This window comes from Drosophila bipectinata, chromosome XR, assembly GCF_030179905.1.
Source record: "Drosophila bipectinata strain 14024-0381.07 chromosome XR, DbipHiC1v2, whole genome shotgun sequence".
Classification (NCBI taxonomy): Eukaryota; Metazoa; Arthropoda; class Insecta; order Diptera; family Drosophilidae; genus Drosophila; species Drosophila bipectinata.
The window spans coordinates 17491027-17512270 of NC_091735.1; the positions used below are offsets into that span (position 1 = coordinate 17491027).

Genomic DNA, 21244 nt, shown 5'->3' on the forward strand with positions numbered 1-21244 from the left:
AGTAGGGGGTGGGGGGCAGGGTTACTTGCAACTTGCCACCTCCTCCTGCTCTCCATGCTGGTTGCTTTTTGGTTTTCATTTTTCGGCTTTGTTTTCTTTTTTTTTTAATTAAAAATTGAAACTAAAACGCCCAAGCAGCTTAAATATTTAACAAGTATATACTAAATATAGTATAGAGTAGGGGCTTAGGGGGAGAGACAATTAGAAATGCTTTTGAGTGGAGGACGGGGTGGGGGAGAAAGAGGGCATTTCTTTTTATGGCCATGCCATTGCATACTTTCTGGGGCTCTACTGAAACTCTCTCTTAATTTTCATTATTTTTGTGGAAATTCCTTTAGCGGCATTTTGGTTTATGTCCTTTGAAGTGGAAGTCCTTTTTAGGGCTAAAGGATTTTAAAGACAAGACCATGATCTTTTTTAAAGACGTCTGTCTAGTCTTGTGACTAATTAATACAACATCTTCTGCCATTTCAAAACTAAACACTTTCATTTCCAAAGCAAACCCCTAAAGGACTCGGCCAGATTCCGCCACATCCTGGCCATATCCTGGCTGATTGTGGCCTGCTTTTAAGCCGATTTGGTCACTAAACAGGCTTACAGATTCCAACCGATTTCTAAACAATGTTTGAGGAACTTTTCAGCAACAAACCAAGTTAGTCTCTCTAATTATCCTTTTTTAAAGGATTAATTTTAATTAATTAAATGCTTGTTTTATCTATTTATTAATTAATTCATTAATTAATGTCACTCGAAAAAAAATATTGTAATTTTAAAACAAAACACTTGCCAATGTTTTGAATTTTTGTTTTTCACCGAAAAAAAAATCTAGATTACTCACTTAGGGAATTGTTTTTAAGATTTTTAATATTTATAATTAAGATTTTTGGGTAATTTTAAAAAAATGTTTTTTACGCGCTGGGTGTTTTTTTTTTAAAGAATAGAAGACCACGAAAGACAAGACACTTTCCCTATTTTCCTCGCTGGTGGAAAAACACGTCGCAACGTCGGCAAAGCTGAACGAGAACTGAAATCAGAATCGACGGCAGCGTTGCAGCAGCGAGTTTTTCCGAGAGGCAACCCCAACGAATGTGTGGCAGAGTCCGGGGGCAGGGTCGGGTCCTGGGATTCGGATCCGGATTCGGATTCGAGATTCGGTTTTCGTTTCTCGGTTTCTCGGTATTCGGTTTCGCTCCCCCAGCTAGAGTGCTGATGATTATCGCATGCGATATTCCGCTACCATCAGGTGGAGAGCGCGAATTTCCCAACACAACCGATACGGAATTTCCCTTTTCTGTGACGCAGCGAACGAAAGCGAATCTGAGGCATTTCGGCATCTGGGCCGATTTTTCAGCCTTCTCGGCCTTCTCGGCGCTTTTTCTTGGCCAGAATATTGTGGGCCTACCTGTTGCTTAGCAACTCAGCCGAACCGAGAGACGCAACTCGGCGGCGGCTGGGGACTCGATTTTTTGGGGATTGGGGTAGGGCTGTGGCCACCACGGGAGCTCCATTCTCAACACCCCCTCCCCCCCACGGAATAATACCCAGCATGGTAGCATTTTCAAAAAAAAAAAAAAAAAAGTTCTCAATTTTAACGCGCGGCAACAGCTGTTATAAATTTAGGAAGCAATAAATCCCCAGGAGCAGTAAATATTATTGAGGAAAATACCAAACTATGGGCTATAATGGGATATGGGGTGTATTGGTAATAAATACTCGGTATTGGATCGGTGGGCTATATATTTGAAAGGGCTATGGCTATGCTTTGTTTGGGGATATCTTAGGGGAGCCATCTTAGCCCCAAAGAGTAGGCAACACAACATTTGGACCAAACTATATTCCAAAATGAATGCCTCCTTTCTCAAAAAAATCAAAAACTTTCTATTTTTCTGATCCAAGAGCCCTGTGGTATGGCTTTTGAAATCTTCCAAACACAGTAGCCCTCGGGTTTCATGTGCCTGGCATTTGGAGCTCTCTAGCTCATTCGTTGTTCGACTCTTGAACATAACACTTCGTTTATTTTTTAATTTATCGAAAAACGATTCAAAAAAACGTAAAAAGAGGATTAAAAGAGGATGACCATCGAACCCTGGCTATTACGAGGCTTTCGATGTCCCGGCTTATCCATGGAGCGGCCTGCGACTCAACTGAGGATCGGCCGTCAACAAATGAAGCCACGAATGAGATCCATGAGGGGACTAGACTAGCCTGTGGGAACGAGCTGCCTGGAGACGATGCGCACATCCAACAAAAAAATGTTTTCTGTTTCTGTTCTATTCACACAATAGTATCTGAGGCCGCAGATACTACCAAGAGGCTAGAAGTACTCGACAGTCAACCCTTTGACTTACACTATGATTTTTCCCAAAAAGTGCAGGGTATGCAGTCAATTAGGGCATTCAGTTAGGAAATTGATGTAACATTTATGTTCCGGAAATATATGTATATGGATTATGGCATGAAAGAAATTTTGAAAGAAATTTTTATTCACAAAAGGGTTTTTTGGGGGATTGGGTTTGGAGGGACTTTTCTATGGGGCTAATATGTGGCGAAAAGTGGGCAGAACGAAAGGTAAGGCACTTTTAAGACTTATTATTAAAAGGCTTAAAGGACTCTTTCCGAAAGCCCAGTTACTTTCTTATGGAAAACTGGGAACTGGGAAAGCTTACTTTCCCAGTTGTATCCATTTTATTCCATTAACCTTTACATCCGTTAGTTTTAAATGTTTTGATATTTTTTGGAAAATGGATAGTTCTTTTAGGAATGGATTCAACACTTTATTTTGTGTTCTATTCTATAGCCGTCATGGTTTCCAATTTGTTGCAAGAACATAACAGAACTCCCATTATTCCCCCATGGCTATATCTTCCCCGTATTCTTATCCGAGTTTTAAGCGGAGTACATTAATCGATTTCTGGATCGATTTATTATCATTCTGCATCAAAATCCTGAAACAAAATATTTTTCAGATTTTTTGTCCATATTTCCGGATGGTCCACCTGAAAATGGGGTTTTCCCCTATAGGGCCCACGGCGATGTATATATCTTTCCCAATTCTTATCCGATTCTTAAGCGGAGTACCTTCAACGATTTCTCATCGATTCTCCACCATTCTGCATCAAAATTCTGACAAAAAATATTTGTTATATTTTTTTTATTTTTAATTTGTTTATTTTTTAATATTTTTAAAAACAGCGCCCTCCTCCTCGATTCTCAAAGGTTGCACCTAAGCGGGCCTGAAAAATCGGAATAATTAGTTTTTTTTTTGTAAATTTTGTTGTTGGAATTTCTGTGTGTTCCTCTGGTTGTTGTTATTGTTTGTTCTTATAGGATTTTTGTTGTAAAATATTTATAGCTGTGAATGTACACCACATGTAGCTGTGATGTATTTGTTGTTTTAGTATATTTGTTATTGTAATTTTTGTTGTACTATTTGTTGTTGTTGTTATATCTTTTTTTGTTGTCATATTTGTTGTTGTTGTAATATTTGTTGTTGTTGTAATGTTTGTTTTTGATGCTGTAATGTTTTTTGTTGTTGTTGTAATGTTAGTTGTTGTAATGTTAGTTGTTGTTGTTGTCAAATAATTATTTTTCTTTTTGTTATTCGTTTCATGTAATTTTTTAATGTTATTTTTTTGTCATTTTTTTATGTCATTGTTTGTTGTAATTTATTTACCAAAAATAAATGATTCCTTTTCAAAACAAAAACCTTTAACTTATATCAAAATACATAATGATGGCGGGCTAAAATAGGTTCTGTTATGTTCTTATGTTCTTGTAACAAATTGGAAACTGTGACAGCTTTAGAATAGAACAGAAAATACTGTTTTGAATCAAATAAATTCCCAAAAGAATTATCCATTTTCCCAAAAATATCAAATTATAAAAATCTAATGGATATAAAGGTTAATGGAATACAATGTATACAACTGGGAAAGTAAGCGCTTTTGGAAAGAGTCCTTACCTTTCGTTCTGCCCACTTGTCACCACATATTAGCCCCATAGAAAAGTCCCTCCAAACCCAATCCCCCAAAAAATCCCTTTGTGAATACAAATTTCTTTCAAAATTTCTTTCATGCCATAATCCATATACATATATTTCCTGAACATAAATGTTACATCAATTTCCTAACTGATAGCCCTAATTGACTGCATACCCTGCACTTTTTGGGAAAAATCATAGTGTAAGTCAAAGGGTTGACTGTCGAGTACTTCTAGCCTCTTGGTAGTATCTGCGGCCTCAGATACTATTGTGTGAATAAAACAGAAACAGAAACAGAAATCATTTTTTTGTTGGATGTGCGCATCGTCTCCAGGCAGCTCGTTCCCACAGGCTAGTCTAGTCCCATCATGGATCTCATTCGTGGCTTCATTTGTTGATGGCCGATCCCCAGTTGAGTCACAGGCCGCTCCATGGATAAGCCGGGACATCAAAAGCCTCGTAGTAGCCAGGGTTCGATGGTCATCCTCTTATAATCCTCTATATACGATTACGTTAATTCGATAACTTAGAAAATAAACGAAGTGTTTTGTTCAACAGTCGAACAACGAATGAGCTAGAGAGCTCCAAATGCCAGGCACATGAAACCCAAGGGCTACTATGTTTGGAGAATTTCAAAAGCCATACCACAGAGCTCTTGGATCAGAAAAATAAAAATATATAAAGTCTCCAAGCAGAGGTCAGAACGTGCCGATACCCATCGGGGAGGCATCCTGGCCGGTCAATCGCCGGCTGTGCAAACATATGGCTCCTTCGACAGGACTCGGACAGGATTGTTTTCGTATGCGACTGTCAAAATATCCAAATGGCATTTGGCAAATTCACATGTAAATGAGCTCCCGATGATAGCTTGAGGAGGGCCCGGACGACGACGAATCAATTGCAGTCCGTAATTCGGATGCCAGCTGGGGGAATTATAAACCATTCAAGGCTGATGTGCCTCGGAGTCACTCTCAGTGGGAATCAATTAAGTGGCAAGTCATGAGACAAGACTGAGGTGGCTTAGCTGCCGAAATGAGAAGCGCAGAGAAGGGCGCTTTTGAGGAAAACTTTAAATTCAATTTCGATATTTATTGATTTTCTGAACCATCTTGAAAGGACTTAAAGAAGAATATATTCAAATAACAGACATATCTCTTTGCAATATCCTGCAGACTCTGTTTGTTTCGCCTTTTGTGTTTTTTGGCTTATTATTTCTGCCATTTCTTGGCTGTTTGCATTTGGCAGTATTACCAAATACAAAAAGTAAGAGTAAGAATGGCAAATGCCACTCAACACTCAACACTCAACATGCCAAATACAAACACGGTGCCGAAAAAACAAGAACCTGGGTGCCTTAGAATCGAACCAGAAAGAGCCTCCCAGAGGCTGCCAAAGGACTACACCAAGGAGAGAGAGAAAGTGTAAACAGGAAACGTGATATTTGACAGATGAGTGTAGATATTTAGATACCAACATAAATACTACTTATGCCCTGGGAAACCACCCCGTGTAGACATTCGTTTAGATGCCCCTTCCACTCGAAATAAAACACAAGCTCCTCTGGTGTCTCTGGTGTCTTATTGATTTTCTGCTATAGCTTTCACTTGCCGCAATTTCAAGTGCCACACACAGTATACACACAACTGAGTGGGGAGGGGGGCAGACACATTTGCGAGAGAGACATGATGCGAAAAGAATCGAAAATAAGTAAATATTTTGATGGATTAATGCTGTTTATTGTTGCACCTCAGACACAGGCTCGCAAAAGGGCAGAGCGACTAAGAACTAAGATATCTTAGAGATATAATCCGAAAATCTCTATAATTGTTAGTCTCCCGAACCGTGGAATCATAAATTTTGTATACCATACAGATCAATCTGCATACATAAACAGCGATTATTTATAAGCATCCATTTATCTGGCAGTCAATGGGGCACTTCCACTTAATGACTGACAGATTCGCATTCGCAATTTCCCTCTCCAAACAATGGATTTAAAATAAAAAAAAAAAAACATGTGAAATATATAATACACTTTCTCTGTATAGGTATGGGTATAATATATAATATGGAAATGAGTTTGCATTTCACTCACAGTCATAATAGTCGTATCGATCCGCTTCGCTGGGATTATTGCTGCCCATGATTTTGCCAAAAACTGTGCGAAAAAAATTAAGGGGGGTGTGAGTATAAAAAAAATCCAAAAAAAAAAATGGAAGATTTAAAGGAGACAGCTAAAGGGTTAACAACAACAACAACATGCAACAAAACGAAAACAAAATCGCAGCAATTCAATTAAAATCGCTGACACAGAGTCAGAGTGATGGCTAAGAGTGAAAAGCAGTACAGAGGAAAAGCAGAGGAAAAGCAAGGGAAAAGCAGGGGAAAAGCAAGAGAAAATCAGAGGAAAAACAGGGGAAAATGCGGGCTAGCCATTGGAGTGGAACCAACGGAGATTGAGGCAAATGAAAATAGACGCTAAAAGGATGAAATGGAAATGCAGTTTCTCGCACAACATAAATACAATTTTTTGGAAAGGACTTTAAAAAAAACCATAAAAAAACGATAAAAAAAGGAAAGCCAGGAAAACCAAATAAAGTCAAATGGAGCTTGCTTACTAATCAAGTTAGCACCGAAAGGTGAAATTTCAGCCAACTGACTAAGCAAAGTTTTCATTGCCATTTTCCTATCTCTCTCTTGTTAGTTGGAATGTCTATATCGTTGAGATAAGCATGGGATTACAACGATAAGGATTACGATTACCGATTATTGATTAAAAATAGTTATAGCATTATATAATAGTTATACTGGTTATACTCACATTTAACGAAGGTCCTGCGAAATCGCAGAAAACAGGATCGCGAACGTGAGAGCTGGGCCAGATCCTCGGGATGGGAACCGTTCGGCAGGCAGATGATTGGGGCCAGGGGGGCTATCAGGCAGCGACTGTGACTGCGACTGCGAGTCCGGCTGCGACGTCGACGCTCCAACAGCGGTATTGCCACAAAATTGGAGGCAGGTTGCAAGTGCAGTTGCGACAAGGGCTGCTGTTGTTGTTGCAACTGAGCCACTTGCTCTTGCACCTCTGAAGCTATTATTTCCGTTTCCGTTTCCGGTTCCGCAACAACAACACTATGAGTGTGATTATTATTGTTGTTGTTGTTGTTGTTGGTATTACTATTATTGTTGTTGTTGTTAGTCTCAGTATTGATAATAGTTATGACGTTGACAGTCAGCTCCCCCGATGGTGCTGCGAAAAGGAATTCATTGAGAAGATCAGTAGTACAGTGGGGTATCATATTAAAGGACAATTGTAGGAGGTCCTTGGTCCTTAAGACAGAAGAAAATTGCTTAAGATAGTAAGGTATTATAGAGTTATAGGTCAACAATATCCTTTCGCAGATCTTTTCAAAATAAGTACAAAAGTCCTTGGTCCTTAGACCAGTTTCCTTAAAAAATATATATGTTGTGCCTTTGTGGGTGTGTGGGTGTGTGGATAGATGGATGTATGTTTTTTTGACAAATCTGTGATTTGCTATTTCTATTTCTTTCTTTTTTTTTCTTTCATACATCATCTCGTAAATCATTTTGATGTTCTGGTTTCTGGTTTTGTTCGGATTGCAAGTTGAAATATCCAGGGCAATGTGCCAAACCAACCAAACCCCCCACTGGGGCTGCAATACCCAACCCACCCACCACCTCCAAGACGGGCTGTCATGTAACTGTCAATGAAATTGAATTTCCATCTTCCACCAAACCAGCATATAGTAGTTCTGTGCAATGGGAGAGTGATGCAAAATGCTAAACATAATGCAATTTTCACAGCTTGTTTGAGCACACTGCCAGTGTTGGGAGAGATTGGTGGGGAATTCTCATAAATGAGTGAATTACATGGTGGGATATAGGATTTTCTTAAAGTAGAGGTACTAATAGATCATATTGATGGAAAAACCTAACGAAAAATCGTTCAAATTCTTCCTAAAACATTAAAAATCACTTTTTAGCTCATTAAGTGTTGGAAAATACAACAAAAAAACATTATAACCTGAAACTAAAAATAAAAACTGACTGAAAACATGGTGGCGAGTTGGAATTTCTAAATTTAAAGGCACTAACAGATCATATTGATAGAAAAAGCAAATAATTATTTAAAACTAACCTTAAAATTAAAGAAAAAACATATTATGTGTTGAAAAACACACAAAAGAAGGGCTTTGAGTTACATGATGTGGTATAGGATTTCCTAAAAGTTGGAACACAATAGATCACATTGATGATCTAAAAGCAAAAAAACATCCTTAAAATTCTTCCTAAAACACTTAGAAGCATTTTCTAGCTTATTAAGTGTTTGAAAATAAACAAAATATACGCTAAATTGGGAATATTATCTAAAAAAAATTGATAAAAATGGATGAAAACATGGTGGCGAGCTGGGTTTTTTATTTTTTAAGACCCTAACACAACATTTTGATACAAAAGCTTAGATACTTAGATACCACGGGCCTCAAATATTGTCCCTAAAACACTAAAAATCGTATTCCAAAAAACTTAGTACTAATATCAGAAACAGAAAAGACTAGAAGCCAAAACTTTAAACCCTGAAATTCTTATAAATGAGTCAAAACCTTGTGTGGAATATGGTTTTATTAATGTAGAGGCTTTAACAGATCACATTTATAAGAAAAAGTCGAAAATATACCCTAAGGCACTTAAAGAATCATTTAACAGTGTTGACAAACGCACAGAAGAAAAGCTAGAACTAACAGAAGGACTTAATGAATAAAAACCCTTATAAAAAATTACTTTTCCCAAACGTAGAGCCACTCAAGACTTGAGTTCTTGAGACAAAAACCATGCCACAAGAATGTCTTTCAACTAAAAACCAGCATTTGCAGCTAATCAAGTGTTGCAAATCACACAAAAGAAACAAAACTAGAAACAAGAATGAACAAGAACAAATCTGAATGGTTGTAGCTATCATTGGAAGCAACTTTCCAAATGAAATGCAATTCATTTAATTTATTGCCATTGCCAGCTGCTTAGCAAGTTTTCAGATGCAAGTTGCAAGTTTTATGTTGCGGAAGTGATCAGGAATGCCTGGGGGAGGCAATAAAAGCAGAAATTCTGCAAGGATAAGAAAGGATAACAAAGCTAGGACCTATTTAAAAGCTTTCCTTAAATGAGAAATTATTGAAAACCCCTTTAAATCTCAAACGGCCTAAGCCCCTACGACCCCCACAGATGCCCCTCGACATTGCTGGCTAATTTCTGGCTTCCGGCCAAATGCATCTTCGTGTCTGGATGTGGTTTCCCACCCCATCCCATCCCATCCCATCCCATCCCTCCCATCCGGATGTCTGTTGTCGGCTGGTGTTTATTTGTTGCATATTTTGTATTATGCCCCCGAAAGTGCCAACAAATGTCGCACACGACACTGCCCATGCAACAGGCTGGGCGTGAATGGTCTTGTTCCAGCCATCCAGTGATTCATCCATTTTATTTACAAATTCTAGCCAAGAGTATAATAGAATTGGTTTATTTAGATGGCATTTAACATTCAATTAATTGCATTTTTTTTTTGTGGCATTTTTAATGGACTAGTTTAAGAGTCGTTAATTGTTCTGCTAAATCTTACATGTGATTCTGAGGCAATTAGAATAATTATTATTATTATGATTATGGCTAGAAGGCGGCTTGTAAATTCTCGCCCCATTAAAATATCGGGCAGAAAACTATAAACGAATTATTGTCAATACTATTAAAAATCTTTAACTAAACAGTCCATACACTAGGTTATTAATTATACTATTATTACGTAAACCGAGAAAAAAAAAATACTCTCTCTCTCTATATAACATTTTCCAGATATCTTCGAAAGGTGGTCTGGTTATAATTTTTAGTGGCAATTATTTTTGAAAAACAAGTCATTTAATATGAAAAACATGGGCAATCTTTACAGCAAACTCATAAAATCGCATACGAGAATCCAGAGCCAAAATATTTATATTAATGATATGCATACCCCCATACCCTCGATACCCATACCCCCCCTTTCCCAAAAACACTGACCCACTGCCATGTAAACTGTATTGTTCACAGAATGAATATATATATATGTTTATGACGAGCCACAATCTAAACAAAATCGAAATCGGCCAGTGTATGCAATAGAAACATGTTCCAGACATTGTTTAGACCTTTCTGGCTTTCGGGTCTTTCAAGTTTTTCAGTTTCTTCAGACTGGGTCTCTGGCAATTGCAGTTTGATGGCCCACCAGATCGAAGGTCGTATATAAATTCTGGTAACGATTTATGCACTTGTGGGATTATCAATCTCCAGATAATTACATCGAAAAGTAGCGTGGGTGGACTTTCAAAGATTACTCCAAAATATTTAGATTCCAAATCGATCAGCCGAAGGTCTGACAGCCGACAGTTAAATGAACAAAAAATTTCATCCAAGAATCATCAGACAATAAACAATAATAAACACACGATGTGTGAATTGCTTTTCCAGAAACGAAAAAATTCACCTTCTTTTTTTTTAATATATATTTTTTTATATTTTCCTGATTTCCGTTTTTGAAAGCGAATCTTGTTCCGAAACCTTTTCCTTTGAACTCCCAAATAATGGCCATTTTCTAGGTCATCCTATAGATGCCTATTCCCGGTTATTTCCGGTTTCCAGTTGGTAGAAGATTCTGCCAAAAAAAACACACATGTTTCTTATATGCCAATTAATGGGCGGAAAAGTTCCTCCAGAGGTGATATAAAAAAAAAACTGAAACTGAAAATTATATTTATTTTTTCAGTTATGATAATCGCACTATTTAGCTGCGATTATATTTAGTATAGGGGGGCCATGTGATTTTCCATCGAAAACCATTTCCCAAATGGGTTGAGCCATGGGTGGTCTGAGGATGGAACTTCTGGGATGGAAGAACTCTTTCGCTTTGATGTCGGCAGGTGGCAATGGGAAAATCAACAAAATATCTAAAGAATAAATTGTAAGTGGGAGTGGTTGGCTTGGGAAATAGCTCCTTCCTATGTATGTAGAATAGAATAAACAGTAAAAGTCTTGGCATATCCATCTATGATCGGAAAACCATGAATGAACTCCCATGAAGAAAATGGAAACATTAAAAAATAAATAAAATTGAATTTATGGACTTACACATGTCGACAACCTCCGAAGGCGCCTCCATTTCCACGGCATTCACTACCTCCGGCATCTCTGAGGGATTTTCAATTATTTACGATATATACGATATATATAGTCTCTTGTTAATATAGTACTTGTAATGTTTTTAGAGTACTCCCTAAAACTATTCACATTGCAGGGCTTCTTCTTTTAGCTTTTTGGCCAGTGGACTGCATTGAAAAATGGCTAAAATTAGTTTGGCCCAAAAAAAAAAAACCAAAACAAAATCCAAAAAGGCCAACAATCAAAAATAATTGAAAAAAAAATTCAAGAAAATATTACACTTGAAGTACAAGCCAAAATAGCAGTTCAAATATTCAAAAAAAAAATGTAACTGCACTTTGTCTTTCTTTTGGAAAGTATTTCACTTTTTTCACTAATTTTTGTAGAATTATGGAAGAATCAGAAGATTTGCTCCTTGGCGGGTTTTCCCGGATAACTGAGAGACTCGATCACGTCCGATTCCGATGACGGCTGTCCGGTTAATGTATTCTTTTACTTTCCATTTCGTGCTTTGGCATTTTCTTTCAGTTCCTCCCAAACTGCGCACTCGCCTTTTGGAATTTTCGGCGTGGGGGCCAGGCCGCTGAGAGAGCGGAGCGGATCAGCTGAGCAAGTTCGGGGATCGGTCGTTTCCAATCGTTTTGGCGCTCGGCTGGTGCTTTAAATTGGAAAATGAGAGTGGGGATCTCTCTCCCGCTCTCTTTATCTAACTCCTGGAATAACTAAAAGTTTGAAGTTTCAGGAAATTGAAGAGAAACTGAAGAGAGTTTGGATAAATCGGAAAAGCTTTTGTAGCTAGATACTTTAAAAAGTATCTTTTTTTTGAAAACAAGTAACCAACAAGTACCGGGTATCATAACTACCCATATATTCAAGTTACTAAAATCAAAATATTTTCCATCTTTTATTCATAAACCCCTCACACCTGCCCCCTACCTGCCATTTCTCGTTCCACAAAATTCAATTTTTCAAAAATGACTTTCAATTCACATTTGCAGTTGACAATTCAGTGACAACGTCAGCGCTAAATGGGAAAACTGCAAACTATGAAATGCACAGATACTATAGCTATGCACACAGTTCTGTATCTGACAGATACCGATAGTGAGAGTGAGAGCGAAAGTGTTGCATTCCATGAGTTACGATTCCCACCATCGCTCAGGTGTTTGGGTTTTTGGAAGGTAAATTGCCCAGCCCTGAGTACTCCCTCCCCTCCTGCCACTGCCACTTGCTTCGGGATTCATAACATAAATATGGTTTTGTCTGATTCCCCATTTACATGGCCACATACATACATACATATAATAGCCGCATTAATTATTATGATTGCCAATTAAGTTTAACGCCAGTGGGCGTGTCGAATGCCGCCCACCATTACCTCTGGGCAGCGCAATTGGAGTCGGGCAGAGCATTCAATAATTTCCTTAAATACATTAGTGGCTTTTGATATTTAAAAATGGCACTACGAGGCCAGGCCAGAACAAGAAAGCAAAGCTAACTTCGGGCGGAGCCGAAGTTGATATACCCTTGCAGCTAAAACCGAATATATAGCGCAAACATCGGATATAGTTGGCCGATCCTTATGATTACATCATAATAAAACCAATTAATTACAATAAAAAATCTAAAAAAAAGTCCCAAGCTTCTATCTTCAAAAATACGAAATTTAATATTTCTACCAAATACCATTTCCGATCGTTCAGTTATATGTCAGCTATAAGATATAGTCAACCGATCCTAATGAAACTTTGTAGGTCGGATTAACTGACCAAAAATAGAATGTGTACCAAGTGCCAGCTTTCTATCATCAAAAACACGAAAGTTGGGTCATTTCCGATCGTTCAGTTATATGGCAGCTATAGGATATAGTCGGCCGATCCTTATGAAATTTGGCATGTCATATTATTTTGCCAAAAATAGCTCTCATATCAAATTTGAACTCTCTAACTCTAAAAACACAAAAGTTATACCATTTCCGATCAATCAGTTATATGGCAGCTATAGGATATAGTCGGCCGATCCGGGCCGTTCCGACTTATATACTGCGTGCAAAGGAAAGAAGGGTGTGTGCAAAGTTTCAAGTCGATAGCTTTAAAACTGAGAGACTAGTTCGCGTAGAAACAGACAGACAGACAGACGGACAGACGGACAGACGGACATACTCATATCAACTCAGGAGGTGATCCTGATCAAGAATATATATACTTTATAGGGTCGGAGATGTCTCCTTCACTGCGTTGCACACTTTTGGACAAAATTATAATACCCTCTGCAAGGGTATAAAAATCAGGGCATCCACATCCACATCCAAATCGAAATCGAAAAAAAAAATATCAAATAAACAAGGCGGATGAATTTTTGAATCGAAAACTTTTGCGGCTTGTCTTTGACGCCACAAAAACAATAACAAAAAATACAAATAAAAACAATCCTGCAAAAACATGTTCAAGTCGATATAAACTAATTGAAAAAATTTGTTTCTTTTGGCGGCGTCACTGTTATGAATGTTACCCTGTACATAACAGATGGGTATTTTAGTTTTTTAAAAAATTAATTTTTATAAATAATTAAATAATAAATATAAAACAATAATTAACAATTTAAGCTGTCTATATATTTAAGCAGAAAAGCTGTCTATAAATACGCCCAACAACTTTCGTTACTCATTCTACACATCCTTCTCATCCTTCCAAGGTGAGAGGAAATATCACTTATCACGGTGCAAAGTCAACCGTAAGAGAGAGCAACTCTTAAGGGAGCCCAACTCCAATCTAAGCAAACAAACCCACCCCAAAGAGACAAAAGGATGGAGCAAAAAGTACAGTTCGCACAACAACAAACAAGTGCATTGAGAGCAGCTAAGGATGCTGTGATCCTTGTTGTTGTTGTTACTCCCGAAGCATAAGAAGGAGGAGGAGAGCAAAAACAGTAGTAGAATTAGTAGTAGAAAACAGTAGAGTAATTATTATTGCCTTTAAAGGAGAGCCTATGGGAGCCTCTGGAAAAATTGACAAAAAAAAAAAACTAATAATATGTCAAATTCCAGCATATTTCATAGTCGCTACCATCCGATGTAGGGCCACAAAATGCAGGCGAAATAAATTACCATAATTTCTCACTATCAGGCGTAATAAAAATTTTCGTTTTGTATAAAAACACACAAACAAACACACAAATTGAACTGGAAAATAGACAAAAAGCAAACGAATGGCAGCAGGGAGAGCCACCCATGTTTTTTTTTTGTTAGTCTTCTTCTTCTACTACTCACCATAAACAACAAAAAAAACCATACAGGGTTAAATTATTATACACGGATGGAATTTATTATTTTAACGAAACGAACGAAAAAAAGTTTTGTATTTTAAAAAAGTAATATTTTAAATTAAAAAAAAAAATCACAAACACAGGAAAAAAACACAGCACTCATTCTATTTTATGGCCACTTTCTTAAATTGTGGTACTTTCACTTTTCTTTTCGCGTTCCTTTCTAGCCACTGATCGCCGGAGAACTGAGCGAAACGCTCTTAATCATATTCCCGTTTGGGGCCTCTCAAGGTTTATTGAAAAACACTTAGCCGGCGCAAGTGCAGCAGCAACAACAACAACAACAATAGAACAATGAAAAAGAAAAACACTGATTTATTTCACTTTCTATTACATTTACAGTTTTCACTTTTTTCTTTTCTTGTTTTTTTTTTTTTAGAACCGCACGCGTCCGCGGATAAAAACAAAATGCAGGGCAGAGCGAGATGCTCCGCAAGAAGCGCAAGAACAAGCAGCATCCAGGCTGGAAAAAAAAAGAGCAAGAAGCAGACGATGATGGCGTAGAAGATGGCGACGATGGGGTGTGTAGCGGCGGGGGTAGTGGGGGTAGGATCCAAATAGGATCCAAAAAAAACAGCCAAAGATAAACAAAAGTTATGAGTTGGAAATAAACCAAAAATTTTGATGTTTCTCCAAAAGTGCGCGTGCCTGGTTTTTCTAGATTTTCGTTATTCATTACGTTTCCTTATGGTGCTGGTACTCTTTTTTTTTTTTTAAATCTTCCAGTTTATTTTTAGCTGGAATGTGAAGCTCAAGAGAACAAAATATTTGCAAAAAAAAGAGAGTTTATTAAATTAAATAAACATGAAGAGAGAGTTTCAGGGAACTTAAAGTTTCAAGCAAGGCTTTTGATATTTTCTAATAAATTATAGCCTCCTCTTAAATAATTAAATTCATCTTAAATCTTAAGCAAAATTAAGGATCAATATTTCATCTCTTAGTGGCCTCCACATTTCAGCAAAATCTCTCAGTTTGCAATAATCTTAAGTTTTTTTATTTTCGGTCATAAATATGGTTATTTTCTGTTGAAAAACATTTATGGAAATACATAAAACATCTGGACAGAAACCCAAAAAACCAATCCGAGCCATTAATTAACTATAAATGAACCACTAAGCGAAACTACATAGCTGGACGGGACGGGACGGGCTACGGAAAGTACGTGCCTTTCAATATCCCATTAACGAGATCATCAAATTCGATTATTTTCGACTTTTTTTCCCGTCATCGGAGGAGGGTGTGGGGGTGAAGGGGAGGTAACATCTGGTCTGATATTTAAATCAGAGAATCAGCAGCAGCAGCAGTTCCGTTTGTGCTTCATTAGCATGCCTGGCACGTGTCCTGGAAATGTCCTTTTGTGTCTCTATTGTTTTGGCTTCATCAGTTGCCAAAAATCCTAGTTACTTTATAGATTTTGTTTTTATTTTTTTTTTATTTATTTAATTATGTATGTTCTTGATTTCCTCAAAAAATATGCAAAATACACAAGCTTAGCTCTTTCATAGATGTGTGTCTCCCTTAAGGGTTAGGAATGCTGTAACGGTACTGACGGCAGCGCCATTTTGTCAAAATCCTCCAAAAGTTGCCATTTCCCGCAGCCATTTTGTAAGTGTTGCTGTTTCTGTCACGATAAGATGACTTGAGCTGCGCATATTTCATGTGTCCTCCTGGATCACCCACATCCTGTCGGTACCTCCTCCTGCCTCCTCCTTTCGGATTTGAATATTTAAATAAACTGTTTCACGAAATCCTGAATCCTGTTACTCCCCTGATGTTGTATTCTCACATATTTTGTTGTTGTTGTTGTTGTTGTTGTTGTTGTCACTCGCATTGCGGCTGTTTAATTGTCATTTCGTGTGCAGAAACCCAAAATGCCAAATAAACGCAAATTTCCAGCCAACCGATTGACGAGCGAGAGTGTTTGTGTAACCGAGATGGCCACAGTGGGGATTAACTAAAATAGATTTTAGTTATAATATAGTATAATACTATACTATACTATAATAAAGTATAGTATATTTTTATAAAAAATAATCAAAAAAGGAATAAGTTTTGTTAGAAAAAAGGTATAGACTTTATAGAAAAAATACACTGCGTATAAGTAATTTTAGATTCTGGTATATAATTATTCATTCGTATATTAGACCTTTTTCTATTTTATAAATTTATTCCTACCCTTCTGTTCTACCCACTTGTCGCCCCATAATAGCCCCATACAATATCCCCTCAAACCTAATCCCCCAAAAAACCCTTTTGTGAATAAAAATGTCTTTCAAAATTTCTTTCATGCCATAATCCATATACATATATTTCCGGAACATAAATGTTACATCAATTTCCTAACTGATTGCCCTAATTGACTGCATACCCTGCACTTTTTGGGAAAAATCATAGTGTAAGTCAAAGGGTTGACTGTCGAGTACTTCTAGCCTCTTGGTAGTATCTGCGGCCTCAGATACTATTGTGTGAATAAAACAGAAACAGAAACAGAAATCATTTTTTTGTTGGATGTGCGCATCGTCTCCAGGCAGCTCGTTCCCACAGGCTAGTCTAGTCCCATCATGGATCTCATTCGTGGCTTCATTCGTTGATGACCCATCCCCAGTTGAGTCACACGCCGCTCCATGGATAAGCCGGGACATCAAAAGCCTCGTAGTAGCCAGGGTTCGATGGGCATCCTCTTATAATCCTCTATATACGATTACGTTAATTCGATAACTTAGAAAATAAACGAAGTGTTCTGTTCAACAGTCGAACAACGAATGAGCTAGAGAGCTCCAAATGCCAGGCACATGAAACCCAAGGGCTACTGTGTTTGAAAAAATTCAAAAGCCATACCACAGAGCTCTTGGATTAGAAAAAATAAGTAAAGTCTCGAAGCAAAGGTTTTTAATCGCAGAAAGGTCAAAACGGTCCAATAAATATATATATTTTTCCTGAAAATGGTGTTTTCCTCTATAGGGCCCACTGCGATGTCTATATCTTCCCCAATTCTTATCCGATTCTTATGCGGAGTACCTTAAACGATTTCTGATTCGATTGATAAAAGATCTGTGAAACCACACTACGTATGAGCCATTTCTTATTTTAAAATTTAAATTTTTGTAAGAAGTCCTTTGAAACCACTCTTTTAGCCAAATCCCTTATAGCCAACCTCCACTGTCTCGTCACTCTGCATATGTAATGACAACCTTGAACCGCCAACTGAATTTTGGAGGCTGCCAATTCGATTTGGCCAGTGACTGGTGTTCTCTCGGCCACAATTGCAATCGCCGCTGGAGCGTATCATTGTTAACTTGGCCAAATTATATTGGCCCGTCTATGCGTGCGTGTGTGGCAATGTGTGTGGCAGTGTGTGTTTAAATTGCTGCCTCAATTTCACCGCCGGCCTCTGGAAAATGAAATTTGCAAACGGTGCAAACGAAAATGAAATGAAAATGTTCGCTGAAATTCACTCGACTATGCTCCACTGACTGGATCGACAGGACATCCTCCAATTCGGGCCAAACTAGGCATGCTTAGTCTGCCTTTAGGCGCTTTTTTAATTGAATATTTGGCCAGAAAATAAATGCGTTAAAACAATCAAATATTCTCGGTTAGTATCTCTGTTTTATTTCATCAAAAAACCCTTACTGGACAGTATCCCCTTGTTCAATAATCTCTGCCAAAAGTGTTCCATAAAAAATCCCAAAAAGGCCAACAAATTCCCGCCAATCACCACATAGAAGGCCAACTGCAGGTCTCCGATAGTAAGGACTCTTAGGAGGTCCGAGTCAGAGTCCCCTCCCATGAAGGACAAGCCCATCTTGATGTCCACCCTGGCCTTGGCGTCATGTATCCACTTTACAATTAGTCCCGAACTAAGGAGCCTCAAGAGAAGAGCATTTACGGCATCCTCCCAAGGGGAGTCCCGCGGCATTACGTAGGATATGGTGTAGTATTTGGGGCACTCTGGAACGACCCAGATTTTGCGGAGTAGCATAAAGTGCGAGGACTCCAGGGTGAGGGAGGTGTACCGGGATACACCCGCCTTGCCACCATTCCGGGCCACATCGTCGATCACATCCGCGTAGAGGTTCCGATTCCAGGAGAGCTTCTTGTTCAGGCTCGCGAAGAGCGGGGATGTTTCGCTGAAGAACAAGTCATCCGCCATGGAGGTGTACTTGTAGACGACCTTCAGGCCGCTGTCGTCCAGCTCCTGCATGGTGTTGATGTCCTTGTAGTACAGGGGATGGATATAGACAGTGGCCAGACTGGACTCGAAAATGGCCCCGAAGATGACGCTCACCAGGCACAACGACCCGATGAACATCCTTTCAGCATAGCTGGCCGGCAAGTGGGACAGGTTAACCCTCACCCACACCACCCACGTATCGACTACGATTCCCAGGGCCTGGCTTAGCAGGTGCTGGTCGCTTCTGTCCCTGATCCTGAGCTTCAGGTTGATGATCCGCAGGATCAACCAAATCAAAGCACACACAAAGGCGCTCAGGATAAACCCCAGCCAGATGTCGTAGCCCACGGCGAAGATGGGCAGGATGGATTGGGGAATACGACTGGCTTTCGGGACATAGATGCACAACTCATCGTCGTAGACGGCCACCGTGAAGTCCATGTACTGCTGCACCAGGTAGTCCTTGACGAAGAATCCCGTCAGGCAGATGTCCAGGCCATCGTTTACGATAGATCCTATGGCGCCATTATAACTCCCATTGGCGCTGCGTTCCCTGGAAAATAGATAGTGTTTTGTAGTAATAGATGTCCTGGAACAAGGACCAGAACCAACCCAAAATAATTCTTATCCGGCTGCTGGAGTAACATCGTAAAGTTGAGACGTTCCTGGAGCGTTTGGGCCACCAGGAAGTCCACGCCCGTCACCCTCTCCAAGAGACCCGTTTCCGGATCCATTTCCGGCCTGGTATAAACGGATCTGAACATCTGGATGCGCAGAGGATATCCCTGCATGTCGTGAAAGAGCAGCCTATTCAAAGGCTCCTCTCCATGGTACCGAATCAATTGGCCAAAGGACGAGCCACGATGCTGGAATGGATCGTATATCCAAATGGAGTCCCTGGCCAAGATGAAGCGATTGTAGATCTTGTGCAGCATCCACAGTTTGCGGCAACTGTCCTCCAGCATGTCCAGTTCGTTGAGGGTCAAGTCCTGGCTTTGGTCCTCCAGGATGTAGAAGAACATGGGGGCCTTTTCGATGGGAGCTGCAGCTCCCTGATTGCTCAGGATCAGGTCCAAGCTCACGACTAGAGCAACGTTATCCCTTCCAAAGGGATCCTCCACCCATTCCTGATTCTCCTCGTAGCTCTGGATTTCCAGTGACATATTGGAGCGATGCAGGAACCACTGTACATAAGGATTAGCCTCGTCCTGGTGCTGCCTGCTGCCGCGAAGCCAGAGACTCAATCGCGGCAAGTCTCTCGTGGGCGCCGCCAGGACCTCATCCATTTGGGTCGAGTTCAGTTGGCCCAGGGAGTCCTTCAGACGGCACAGGACCACGAAACAGAGTATCGGCCAGTAACCAGACACTGCCATTCGACTGGATATTGTAAACACAAATGACTCCCAAAGTGGCCGAAGAAGTCGAATCTCAGGCACTCCCCCATCCAAGGTCCGAAATCGGGAATTCTGACACCTGCAATTTGTTTGTTTGTTCGCCGGCAATTATAGACTCGTTATGTCAGCTGTTGGGGGTCCTGCAGCTCCCAAGTAAACATCATTATAGTGTCCTGGTGTCAAGGGGCTCTAATACCTTCTTAAAGACTTTCCAAATCATTGTCCTTAATCTTAATGCTTTAAGTATTGGATATTTTAGAGTTCTAGTTAATATGGAGATTTTATCAGGATTTCCTTAAAGTTTTTTGAAATCCTTTCTTTAAGAAGTCCTTAGCCAAAAGTCAAACCTTAACCTTAAAAGCTTAATATTAAAAGATTCCTAGTACCAGGTTTCTATAGTCTTCCCTAACACCCCTCTTAAAATCTTTAGTATTTTTTATAAACTAAACCAAACCCACACCACTGTTGAAAAGATTTCCACTTTTTCCGCCAACTTTCACTGCCAAGAGTCCTTTGGAAAGCCATCAATAAACTCTCGTCCTGTGCGTGTGTGTTTGTAGTTTTCAAAATGAAAAATAAATTAGAAAATTGAAAAAGCAATTCATGGCAATGGCAACGTGTAGTGAATAGTAGAAGGACAATGTTCCTTTTTTTCTATCCATTTCGTTCTTATGCCAGGTGCTTCTCGCAGATAAAAAGCTTTTCATTCAGGACTCGATTTCATGTTGAGTCCTGTGGGGTCTGTGCTTTTTTTTGGTTCAGAGGGCGGCCAATATTAGTTCCTAATTTCCTGTCAAATGTGCCGATTCATGGGCTAGACCTGGCTCCCTTTAATCCCATATATATATATATTATATATTAGCTATGGAAAATAGCTATTGTCCTTATGCTTTATTCGAGGACCTCATTTTCTATTATTTTACGGGAAACTTCTGCAAAAACTGCATTCGTCAGAAACACGAGACGAGGCTGGACTTTTATGGTCCGGCGATAAAATCAAATTGAACTTCTTTGCCGGCACTTTTCACAAGGATAAAAACAGGATCAAGTAAGGACGAGAAGAGGAAAGTTGGATGCAGCGTTTCACTCATTTATTATTATGACGAGGCCGTTGTGTGCACTTGAATGAGGCTGGTTAGCTGGGCGAGGAGCGAGGACCGAGGTGATGTG

General features: G+C 39.2%; 1 protein-coding gene across 1 annotated transcript; it reads right to left on the minus strand.

The window, feature by feature from the left end:
* Positions 1–18116: 18116 nt before the first annotated feature.
* On the minus strand, positions 18117–20053 carry Ir10a (Ionotropic receptor 10a). Its single transcript, XM_017238880.2, has 2 exons — positions 19293–20053; positions 18117–19233 (listed from the first exon to the last, which is right to left on the minus strand). The coding sequence occupies exons 1-2, from the start codon at positions 20051–20053 to the stop codon at positions 18117–18119; spliced, it is 1878 nt and encodes a 625-aa protein (XP_017094369.2).
* Between the last annotated feature and the right edge of the window lie 1191 nt (positions 20054–21244).